The 12,053-nt window shown below is 35.9% G+C and overlaps 1 protein-coding gene across 3 annotated transcripts in view; it reads left to right on the top strand.

Moving 5' to 3' along the window:
• The window catches only part of MED14 (mediator complex subunit 14), a 62,754-nt gene that overhangs the window by 14,880 nt on the left and 35,821 nt on the right, over positions 1-12,053 (top strand). For 2 of the 3 annotated variants that reach the window (XM_070461809.1, XM_070461808.1), the window contains exons 5-13: positions 424-553; positions 1,018-1,146; positions 1,460-1,567; positions 2,335-2,467; positions 3,199-3,349; positions 3,844-3,955; positions 8,007-8,132; positions 8,995-9,111; positions 10,414-10,492. In XM_070461809.1, coding sequence (XP_070317910.1) covers positions 424-553; positions 1,018-1,146; positions 1,460-1,567; positions 2,335-2,467; positions 3,199-3,349; positions 3,844-3,955; positions 8,007-8,132; positions 8,995-9,111; positions 10,414-10,492 — 1,085 coding nt within the window. The remainder of the gene's footprint in view (positions 1-423; positions 554-1,017; positions 1,147-1,459; positions 1,568-2,334; positions 2,468-3,198; positions 3,350-3,843; positions 3,956-8,006; positions 8,133-8,994; positions 9,112-10,413; positions 10,493-12,053) is intronic. The other variant, XM_020898522.2, reaches the window with a different exon arrangement.

The raw sequence follows: 12,053 nt of genomic DNA, 5'->3' as shown, positions 1-12,053 counted from the left end.
TTATGTATTCATTTAGGTGAGGGTGAACAGATTTGCAAAGGTAACATCTATTTCAGATGTGAAAATATGGCACATTAGTTGCTTTTTGAAAGTGTTTTTTATAAAATTTGTTGTAGTTGTTTATTCACTCGGTGCTATTATATTTGATACTTCTAAGAAGTGGTAGAAATCATCTAGTGACATTAAGTTGATTTCATAAATAGAGCATGAAGAAGATTGTGTTGCATTATTATCTTAGCCAGGCGACTGGTGGAATCATTGACACTCTAATATATGATAGTAATGGTCACTATTGATGTAGACTGCAGAAATGAGTGTTGAGATTCTCTCAGGTAAAGTAAGAAAATACTGTGTTAGGGCAGGCGCAGGTAAAAATTATGTCTCTTTGTATATTATTTCTAAATCACTTGAACATTTTTGTAGGATAAAATTATTCCTCCAGACCCAATTACCAAAATTGAGAAACAAGCTACACTTCACCAGCTGAACCAGATTCTTAGACATCGGCTTGTAACCACGGATCTTCCTCCTCAGTTAGCAAATCTTACAGTTGGTATGTGCTTGGAATATATTTTTAAAGAATTGACTTGTTAGAATATTTTTGAAATCAGCTTTTGGGAGTTTTATCTTTTAAAATATCATTATGAAGTCTTTACCTACAATTTTGGTGGTGTTTTAAACTGTAATTTGTGCCATATCATTTCACTATATCTGGAAATCCAGTGCTGGTATTTGAAGCTGAGGAGAGGGCAAGATCACCTGGGGCTGGAGGAGAGCCTGGGTCCTAGAGTTGAGCCTCAATATTGTTCCTTGATGTTTATAAGAGTTGCCTTTGATTTCTTAATGACCTGGAAGCTGGCTACTGTTAATGCAGGAAATACTGAATTGTTTGAACACTTATGAAAGAATCTTCAATCTATTTAAAATTTCTTGTGAGCAAGACTGAAAAGTTCTAGGTTAGCAGGAGGAGGCTGCTTATTTTCTAGCAAAGTAGACTATTTCTTCTTCTTCTAAAAGCAAATGGCCGAGTGAAGTTTCGAGTTGAAGGAGAATTTGAAGCCACCTTGACTGTGATGGGAGATGACCCTGATGTTCCATGGCGTCTTCTCAAGCTAGAAATTCTCGTTGAAGATAAGGAAACAGGAGGTAAGTCATAAATACTAATTTAAATCATAAGTACTGATTTAAATGTTGGATGTTTTTATGTTATTGCTACATTCTTGCAGAATAATACATGTGTTTAGCAATTTATCCTGTAATTTGAAACAGATTTTATGATAATCATAACTCCCTACTAACCACAAAGGTTTCAGTATTTCTATAGTATAATCAGTAGTTTTCATAGATAATTTCAGTTTTTTTTTTTAACTTATCATTAGTATACTCTTCCTTAGTTGGTCTGTGACAGAGTCTGGACACTTTTCTGAGTAACCACCTTCTTTTTTCCTGCCAATGGAAGATGGGCGAGCCTTGGTTCATAGTATGCAGATCAACTTTATCCATCAACTGGTACAATCTAGGCTCTTTGCTGATGAGAAACCTCTTCAGGACATGTACAACTGCCTGCGTATCCTTCTGAAATTTGAGCCCTGTATTTGTGAAGAATTTGTATCCCTCTACCCCCAACACACTTAACTGGTGGCTCAGTGGTAAAGAACTCACCTGCCAGTGTGGGGGATGTGGGTTTGATCCCTGGGTCAGGAAGATCCCCTGGAGGAGGAAATGGCAACCCACTCCAGTATTCTTGCCTGGGAAATCCAATGGACAGAGGAGACTGGTGTGCTGCAGTCCATGGGGTCGCAAAAGAGTCAGAAACAACTAAATGACTAAACAACACCCCCACCCCCCCCAGCACACACATGTTTCCTCTTGCCTCTAGTCCTGAACTGGAGCAGCTTAAACTCTCTCCCTTACCCTTTCAGGGTGGAAATGGGGCTTGGGTACTGGCCAGTGTAAAGAATAATGGTAGATCTTTTTTTTTTTTTTTTTAAACCAAGCTTTTCATTTTACTGTTGACTTTGCAGGTAAAAATTTTAAATAATGAGGTAGAAATAATACTCTTTGGAGAGAAAAAATAGTACTATTTTGTCTACCCATATTCTCTAAACTATGATGAATTAAGGGGTAACCTGGACCTTTTGTTTATATTGGTTCAAAATTAAATGTAAAACTTTTTTCTAAAATTATGTCACAAATCGCACCTCCTTTTATATACATCACTGGAGAAATATAATGGTCAACTTTTGGGGAATAGAGCATTTGTTACATGAAGTTTGCTTATACTTCTTTGGCTGTTGTAGTAATACATTAGATTTGCTTAACGAGATCCATCAGATTCTTTCTGCTTGTCACTTCAGTTAGAAGTGCTACATTCTCAAACTCTAATGTTAATCCGAGAGCGGTGGGGAGACCTTGTACAGGTGGAAAGGTATCATGCAGGAAAGTGCCTCTCCCTCTCAGTTTGGAAGTAAGTAAAGTTGATTCTGGTGGTGTCATGCAATGACTGTAAATACCTTTGTTTCTCCTTTTCTCTCATGCATCTGATTTACTGTATATCTTTGAATATCTAACAACCTGAATTTGTATGGTAAGGTTCCATGGTGTCATAAACCACATAGGAAATCCATAATTAGCACCTTTCTTAGAACATGGAATGTTTTAAATATGTAGATATTTGTCTGTTTGTACTAAAACTTACTATTCTTAAAAGATTAGGTTACTCTGGCTTCAAACCAGATTGTTGAAAGACCACCAGTAGGTTAAATTACTGGGTATCATCTTTTAAAAATCCTTGCCTGTCACAGTGTTATATTTTGAATTGAACTTTTTACAAACTTTTGGGGAGGATTTTTGGGGAAAGTCAGTTATCAGACTTACAATCCTCTATTCTCCATTTGAACTTTGCTTGATTTTCATTTTCTGTAAAGGAATCAGAGGTGAATAGGCACCACTTAGAGAAAGTTTGTTTTGTTTGGAGATTTTTTATGTATATATGGTTTTTTTTTTAATGTAGTAGGTCATATTGTTTTCAATTACAGAATAGCTGTCTTGCCAATATTAATATTCCCTCAACCAAGAGTGAGGGTCTGCTGTGTTCTAGACTTTGGATAAGGTGCACAGTAGACTCTTTTATTCCAGAAGTTAACAGATGGTTGGAAAAAATTCTTAATATTAATGCTTAGTATTTTTTCTCTTTAGTCAGCAGGTTCTTGGGAGAAAAACAGGGACAGCATCTGTTCACAAAGTTACAATTAAAATTGATGAGAATGATGCCTCCAAGCCTTTACAGATTTTTCATGATCCTCCTTTGCCAGCTTCTGATTCCAAATTAGTAGAAAGAGCTATGAAGGTAAAAGAATTCAATATATTTTAATATTGGCTTGATTAAATGAATATAACGTAACTTATCATTTCTACTTAAGCTTTTAGCACAAACTCTTTAAAATACCTAGCGGTTCCTAAAACCCTTTATGAAATTTATTTTAAATGAATGTTATGCTGGTAAGTTTGTTGTGGTTGTTTTAACATCTAATGTGGTAAGGTATAATTTTTAAGATATTCTTTCAAATTTTGTAATTTAGATCAGATCACCTTTTAATTTTTGTTAAGATCTGCCATTTAATCACGATAACTATGATTAACAGCGTCTTGATCTATACTTGCCAGATGTTAACTGTAGCCTTTAAGCTATCAATACCATTGTTTAAGTTTGCTTTCTTTTATTGGTTAACACTTCATCAGTGTGATTCTAAAGGGAAGTAACTTGAAACATAGTCATCTACTGTCAGACTTTTAAAGTAAAATGTTTAAATTGTACGTACGATTCTGTTGTTGTTTATGCAGATTGATCATTTATCAATAGAAAAACTCCTGATTGACAGTGTCCATGCACGAGCTCATCAGAAGCTTCAGGAACTGAAGGCCATTCTTAGAGGCGTCAATGCTAATGAAAACTGTAGGTTCTTTTAAATTGACATTTCTGGGGCTTTCCATGTGGTGCTAGCGGTAAAGAACCTGGCTGCCAATGCAGGAGGCATAAAAAGATGTGGTTTCAATCCCTGGGTAGGAAAGATCCCCTGGAGGGAGGGCATGGCAACCCACTCCAGTATTCTTACCTGGAGAATCCCATGGACAGAGCTTGACGGGAAGCAACTTAGCATGCATGTCTGTCTTTTGTTTAAATTAGCATCTGCTTTTATTTTATGAAGAGTCTTTTTTAAAATGACTTTTTTCCCTGATGTACTGATTTTGTTGTAAAAGCTGGGCATTTCTGCCTTTTAATTTATGATCTGTCAAGCTTGTCCTAATTTTCCCCTTACTTTCTTCTTTCTCATTTAGCTTGACCTTATTTTTGAAACGTATGTATATTGACTCTCCTTAAAACATCCCTATTGAAACAGAAGCTAGCTTAACATTTTAATATGAATCTCATTCTTCTAATTTTTCTTCTAAAAGGTTAATAAGGCAGCTTTGCAAATATTTATAATGTGTTTATAAAATATGCCTCTTTGAAATGAAGCTAAATTTATCCCATGTCTTCAAAAAAGTTTTTTTTGAATCGTTAATATATCAACAGGGTTCAAAATAAATACAGGTGTACGCACAGTGAAAAATCTTCTAATTACCTAGTATATTCAGAGTGTTAGGAGACGAATGGTCAGTCATTTAGAAAGTAAGTGCTTTCATTCTAGGAATACAGTTTCCAGTATCATGATGAGAACATTTACTATCCCAACCCCAATTATTTTTGACTGGTATTACCTTGTGCCCACAGTATTTTCACAATCCTAATTTTTCTAATTTTAATTTCAATTTTTTCAAAATAGTAACATTGGGATTGTAGATAATTGGGGTTTGTGATCTTTTGATAGGCCCTGGTTTACTTTAGTATCATCTGTAAACAAGGCTTACTTAAAAAAAACTCAGCATGATTGCCTGGGGGATATTTAAATTACTTTGAAAAATGGACTCTGAAAATGTGTTTACCTGGGAATAATTTTGTGTGTTTTTCGAGAAAGTTGTGAAGATTTTCTTTGAGTAGCACTTTGTAGCGATATCACTGCTTGAGTAGTAAGAAGATGTTGGTATGTGCTCTTGAGCAAGTCACTTAAATTCTTTGGGCCTCATTCTCCTCATCTGTATTTGAGGATGTTACTCCGGGCTCTTCCTGGATCTCTAATTCTAGTAGGAGTGTACTGTAGCAGTGGTTTTCAAGCCCTGTGAATCTGTTGAGTCCTCAGTGTTAGAGAAGGGTGCTTTGGAGAGTAAGTTTTGAAGGAGAGGGAGGATCTTGCATGTGGGGTTGGGCCCTCAGCCCTACTTGAATCAGAGCAGTTCTGGAAATGAGGAAAAGGTCTGCTGACCCACCATTTTAGGACATATACTTTAAGTTTTTTTTTTTTTAAATTCACGTTCATGCGTTTATACACAGTGTAGCCTCACTTGATCGCTTTTGTGATGGGAAAGCATGCTTTTGTCAGATCCTTGCTGGGATGAGGGGCCATAGTCTGTTCTGGGAATCTCTTAGTGCTAACCTTCATTAATGAAGGTTATGAAGCTAACCCTTCATTAGCTGTCTTTTCTTCCAACTCCTCACTAGGATAAGCCGAGGAAATTAGTCACTCGGAGAATGGAGCATTTCAAGACAGGGCTGAGGGAGAGCACAGACTGCAGGTTTTGGACAGCCCAACGGGTAGTGTGTGGTTTCTTGAGGGTGGGAGGTAGGGGTGAGATAGCGTTAGGGAAGAGTAGGCAAGACTCTTGGAGAGAAATTTTTAAAAGGCAATGTAAGGCAGTAAAGGTAACTTGTCCTGTGGCCCCTTCTCAGCGTCACCTGACTCGAGGAAGCCAGGGTGCTCTCCCTCTAGTTGTCCTCTGTCAGCGCCAGATTCAGGGTCTCGAGATCAGTTTCAGAAGCTGTGAACCACACACAGCAATTCCTAATGGGGCTTAGTTGCTTCTCTTAGTCTTCCCACTTTATATTACTGTCTATTGGTCCATTCCTCTTGTCCTCAATAAATAGGGAGAAATGAAAGAGGAGATGTGTGTATATTCCTGCTGCAGGAAAAACTAGTGTGCAGCCTGGTCATCTTGCACAGCCTTTAATGGTCTCTTTATAAGTTTCTCCATTAAAACCTGTTGCCTTTAAATGCTCAGGGCCTTACAGTAATTTCTGTAAAGAAAAATACGGACATTGGCAACCATAAAATATGTTCAGAGATATATATGAACATATTTTCTATTAATATTTTTTGGACTGTGTTCTCTGTATTCTTCTCTGATTCCCTGTTGTTTCAAAAATATTTAATTTTGTGAATTAGATTGAAATTATAATTGTGATCCCAATTGTCAAGAGTTTTACCCCATTACTACACTTTAAAAATAGTTTTGCTTTAGAGAATACCTTCCTATCCTGTTAGGATTTAAGATGTACAGCTGTGTTTTAAAAATCTGCAAATCTGCTTCAAGTCTGTAAGCATTTTTACATTTTTTCATGCTAATCTGAATATAGAATATTGTAAAAGAAATTCCTGTTTGTGCCTTTTTGTCCTATTGGTTTGTTTTAGGTGAGAGTTAAGCTGGACCTGCATGTTAAAGATTTGTATGCAAATACATTAGATATACTTGAAAGCAGTTAGTTTTCATCTGATTAAATATGTTTCCTGCAATCTTTTTTGCTTTAGTAATTTGTATAGGCAGTACCAATGGCAACACCTCCCATTTTACTTGTTGCAGATAATATAGCGGGAGGTTTTGGTTTTTTTCTTTGGTTCAGAAAGGAATGCAGATAATATATATTATTGAGCACTTTGCTTTTCAAAGCACCCTTACAAGCTTGTCATTGCTTCTTCCTGAGAACCCATGGTGTAGACAGGAAGAGGACTTTGCCCTTCTTTAATGAAGTAGCATAGAGAAGTCACCCCTGGGGAAAGACTGAGCCTACATTACCACTCTCCTCACTGCCTGCCTGCCTTCTGCACTGTAGTTTTAGAGGAATGTGGTAACCAGGAGAGCATATTCCTTTTGCAGGTCATCAGTCTGATTAGCACACGGTGGGTGTGCTTTCAATACTTTGCTTCCCTACTGGATTTTGTTATGCTAACTTGTGAGATTAAGGAGAAAGTTAATTGGGCCTGGTGGAAATACTTTGAAACTCTAGAATGAGTATTGGGAATTTGTGTTTAGTAGTTTGCCTCTGTTCTTATTTTATCTGTGACTTGAAAATGAGGTACATAAATAACTTGAAAAAACTTTGTCCTGTATAATAAATAATGCTTAATAGCTTTCAAATGTTTTTTTAAATATATGGGCCCTAATTGCCAGAAAAATCTCTCTTTATGAAGAATGACATTAAAAATACTTAGGTTGTGAATGAAATTTACTTTATTTACCAAACAACTTTTTTCCCCCACTATATCAAAAAGGGACTTCCCTGGTGGCTCAGATGGTAAAGAATCCGCCTGCAATGCAGGAGACCTGGGTTCAATCCCTGGGTTGGGAAGATTCCCTGGAGGAGGGCATGGCAACCTACTCCAGTATTCTTGCCTGGAGAATCCCCTGGAGAATGGACAGAGGAGCCTGGTGGGTTACAGTCCATGGGGTTGCAAAGACCTGACTGAGCAATCAAGCACACATATCAAAAAGAAAACCCATAAAATTAGCTTATTAGTAATTACTGACTGAAAGCAAAGCTAGAACACACCTCATTGATAAGGTTAAATTTTCATTAGCTGTTTTAACCTTTTTTAAGGAATCTTGGAGGGTTTTTGGGTTTTTTTTGACTGTAGTATTTGGGATGGGTATGTTTGTTTCAGGTCACCTTGTTGGTTATATTCTTCCTTTGAGTTATTGACATAATAGTACTAATCTAGTTTAGCAAAGATATGTCTTTCCTCTAACATTCAGATCATTCAGTAGTTGGTTCGTTTCTACTTGCTGAGAAATATATATATTTTTTGGGGGGGAATATTCAGATAGAAATATAATTAAAATTTTTAACTGTTCAGCTTCCATAGAGACTGCACTTCCAGCTCTTGTTGTTCCCATCTTGGAGCCCTGTGGTAATTCAGAGTGTCTACACATTTTTGTCGATTTGCATTCTGGAATGTTCCAGTTGATGCTTTATGGACTTGGTAAGTTACTAAATGATAGACTCACTTAATATAAAGGAAAATATTTTTAACAAAAGCAGAATAAAAATTTTTGCCATTAGATATTGGGAAGGGTGGTGTAAACAGTATATAGAAAGTAGATATGGAAGGAATAACCAGTTGATGTCTGTTCCTTGGGGCCCATTTTAACTCTCTTGTACCAGAAGTTAAACTTCCCAATATGAAGTTCATTCATGTTGTTTCTCTTATGTAAAAGTAATAATGTTGATGGCTGATCTTTTCTTAGATTAACGTTTTACCACTAATAGTTGGGTATCATGGAGAAGACTACAATCTAATGTCATTCGTGACTGAAGAACAAATTTATGACAGTATAAATATCTCAAGATGAGTTGAATATAGAATCCTGGAGGAAAGAATTTTTTTTCCTGGCTTAAACACAGTAGAAATTGAAGTTTGATTTCTAGCATGTTCTGTTACCAAGTTGGTGTTCTGAAATGATGAAATACTGGAAACTTAGTGTTTTTGTATTGCTAATGATATAGTATTCTTGAATGTGTTAGCACATTTCCCATTTGAAATTAATTTTAAGCCAGATTTATGAAAATAAAAATTCTTTCTGGTTATATTACATGACTAGATTTTTCTATGAACTGCTCATGGAAAAAACTGGCCTCACTACTTTGAATTACATCACATTTATGATGGCTAAATGATAAGCGACACATTAGGAAATTGTTCTTCAAAACTTTAATGGTTTTCTTGATAATTAAAATAGTACATACTCATATAAGTAGAAAAACTAAATGTGTAAAAATGAGAGAAGCAGTAAACAGTTGCCTGTTGGTAATCATTGTTTTTAAGGGATGTATGCTTGTCTTAGCTCAGGCTGCCATAACAGAGAACCACAGAATGGGTGACTTAAACAACAGAAATTTATTTTCTCACAGTTTTGGAGATTGGAAGTATGAGATAAGGTTGCCAGCATGGTCAAGTTATGGTAAGAGCTCTCTTTCTGGCTTATAGTTGTCAGCCTTCTTGCTGTGTCCTCACATGGCAGGAAGAGAGAGAGAGAGCAAGCTCTCTGGTGTCTCTTTATAAGGGCACTAATCTTATATGAGGGCCCCACCCTCATGACCTTATCCAAACCTAATTATCTCCCAAAGGCTCCACCTCTAAACACTTATCACATTAGGAGCTAGGGCTTCAACATATGAATTTGGGAGGATGCAATTCAGTCCATGGGCTTCCCAGGTGGCTCAGCAGTAAAGAATCCACCTCCCAATGCAGGAGATGCAGATTCCATCCCTGAGTCGGGAAGATCCCCTGGAGAAGGAAATGGCAACCAACTCCAGTATTCTTGCCTGGGAAATCCCATGGACAGAAGAGCCTGGCAGGCTACAGTCCATGGGGTCACAGAGTCAGACATGACTGACTGAGCATGCACACAATTCAGCCCATAGCAGTGCTCTTCTAATTTTTTCTCTACTTTTTTTTAGTTGAAATCATTTTATATTTTGCTTTTTGTTCAACATTCTTTTTCTTAATATATGTATTTTATTGAAGTATAATTGACTTAGTGTTTCAGGTGCACAGCAAGGTGATTTAGTTATACATTTACACATGTATTATTTTTGAAATTATTTTCCATTATAGGTTATTGTGAGATATTGACTGTAGTTCCCTGTGCTATACAGTAAACTTTTGTTGCTTGTTGCATATCTATTTTTTTAATTAGAAATCTAGCATTCTATTCAACATTCTATTATTAGCATTTTCTCATGTCATTAAAAATTCTAAGTGACATTTAGCAAGCTAATCTTCAGCCAACAGCTCTTGCTTATTTAGCAAGCTAATCTTCAACCAACAGCTCTTGCTTATGCCAGAGATCGTTTGTGTTTAATAAACATTTTAATGAAGTTTTATAGTTTTTGTAATTTTTAAGGTTCTAAGTTTAGTAATACTATGAGTTTTAAATACATACACATTTATAATGTTAACTAACTAGACTAAGAGTTTGGGTAATTAAAATATGGGCAAAGAATTTATGTATTTGTTACTCATTCTTCCTGCTAATGTACACTTGCTATTAATTATCTTAACTATAACTGTCCCTAAATATTAAAGAAGGAAAACAAATTAGATTAATTTATGCCTCATGATGTGTTATCATTTAGCTTTTCTCTAACTCAAAATAACACTACTTTCTGCCTGAAACAGTAACTCTCATTTGAATTTTGGGCTACTTGGATATCTTGTGTCTCATGTAAGCCATTAATTAATGAAGTGCTTTATGCTATAGACCAAGCCACACTGGATGACATGGAGAAGTCTGTGAATGATGATATGAAACGAATCATTCCTTGGATTCAACAACTTAAGTAAGGCTATTTATTTAGCTCAAAACTGAAATTGGAAACTTATTTTGACAAGATACATTTTCTTCCCCATCATTACTCTTGATCAGCCACTATCCTTTTTATTTATGATGTGAAGCTTGAGCCCCTTTTGGTACTTAGAATCTAAATTTTCTTGAATTAGGTCTGAGATGGCAGTGCTTCATATCAAATTCCTCTCGAAAGCAAATATAGGTATGAAGGGCTTGACACTCAACTTTGATTCCTTGTCATGTTATCTCCTGTGTAAGCCCTCTACAAATCACGTACACAGTGAATTTTATTGTATCTAGGGTTCTGTGCAGTAGATTCTTCTTAGGATAAGCTTCATGATATGAATCGACCAGCTGATACTTTCAGAGTAGTCATCTACTTCAATTCAGTTTGTCTCAGAATTCTTTGAATGCTTCAGACTGTTAAACTAAATAAAATTGAAAATGAAGCTAGAGATAATTGTTTGAGGTTTCATTACCACCCTGGTGCACAAAGGTATCATTATGGCAACTCTAACAGACTCTTTAATAATCAGTAAAACAGAATTCCAAGGAATAAAAATAAATATCAGAGATTAAAACCAAACTGGCAAATGGTGTGGTGGGGGTGGGGCAGACTGTTCAGTGGGCTTTTAATACTTAAATCTTAATAATTCATATTTTGCATAATTTGAGGTTGTTGGGCATTTCCAGCTAGTAGAAATATAGCCTAAAACCAAGACGTCAAGTCCCAAAAGCTTTAAACTTATCAAATATGTATTTGTACTTAAACTCACATTATTTATAGGAAAGGTCCCCTGGTTGTCACTTATAATGCTTCTCAGATGATCTTTGATCAGTTTATCACTAATCTATCATGGGACATTAATTTTTTGAAATAATTTTATTGAAATATAATTTGCATAGCATAGACTTTAATTGTTTTAAGTGTACCATTCAATGTCTTGTCATAAATTTACTGAGTTTTGTAACAACTGTAACCACAATCCAGTTTTAGAACACTTAAAACATTTCTGTTGCCTCAAAAAGATGCTCATTTACAGTTAATCCCCATTCCCAGCCTTACCCCAGGCAACTATGAATCTGCTTTCTGTTTTTGTAGATTTTCCCTTTCTGAACATTTCATAAAAATGGAATCATAAAGTATGTGGTCTTCTGTGACTGGCTTCTTTCATTTAGCATAATGTTTCCAGATTCAACCATGTTGAAGCATGTACCAATTTTTCATTCCTTTTTGTGCTTAACTAACATTCCATGGTATGGCTAGGCCACCTTTTATTTATCCATTCATCGTTTGATGGACATTTGAATTGTTTCCACTTTTTGACTCTTATGAATAATGCAGCTGTGAGTATTCATGTGCAAATATATGTGTACACTTTGCATTCCACTAGGAGTGGAATTATTTAAGAGGTTACCATACTAGTTTCCAAAGTAACTGTACCATTTTACAGTCACATCAAACAATGTATGAGGGTTTCCATTTCTCTACTTCATTGTCAGCCTTTGTTACTGTCTTTGACCATAGCCACCCTAGTGAGTGTGACGAGGTA

The sequence above is a fragment of the Odocoileus virginianus genome, chromosome X (assembly GCF_023699985.2).
Source record: "Odocoileus virginianus isolate 20LAN1187 ecotype Illinois chromosome X, Ovbor_1.2, whole genome shotgun sequence".
NCBI classification, from domain to species: domain Eukaryota; kingdom Metazoa; phylum Chordata; class Mammalia; order Artiodactyla; family Cervidae; genus Odocoileus; species Odocoileus virginianus.
This window is presented reverse-complemented; position numbering and strand designations above follow the sequence as displayed.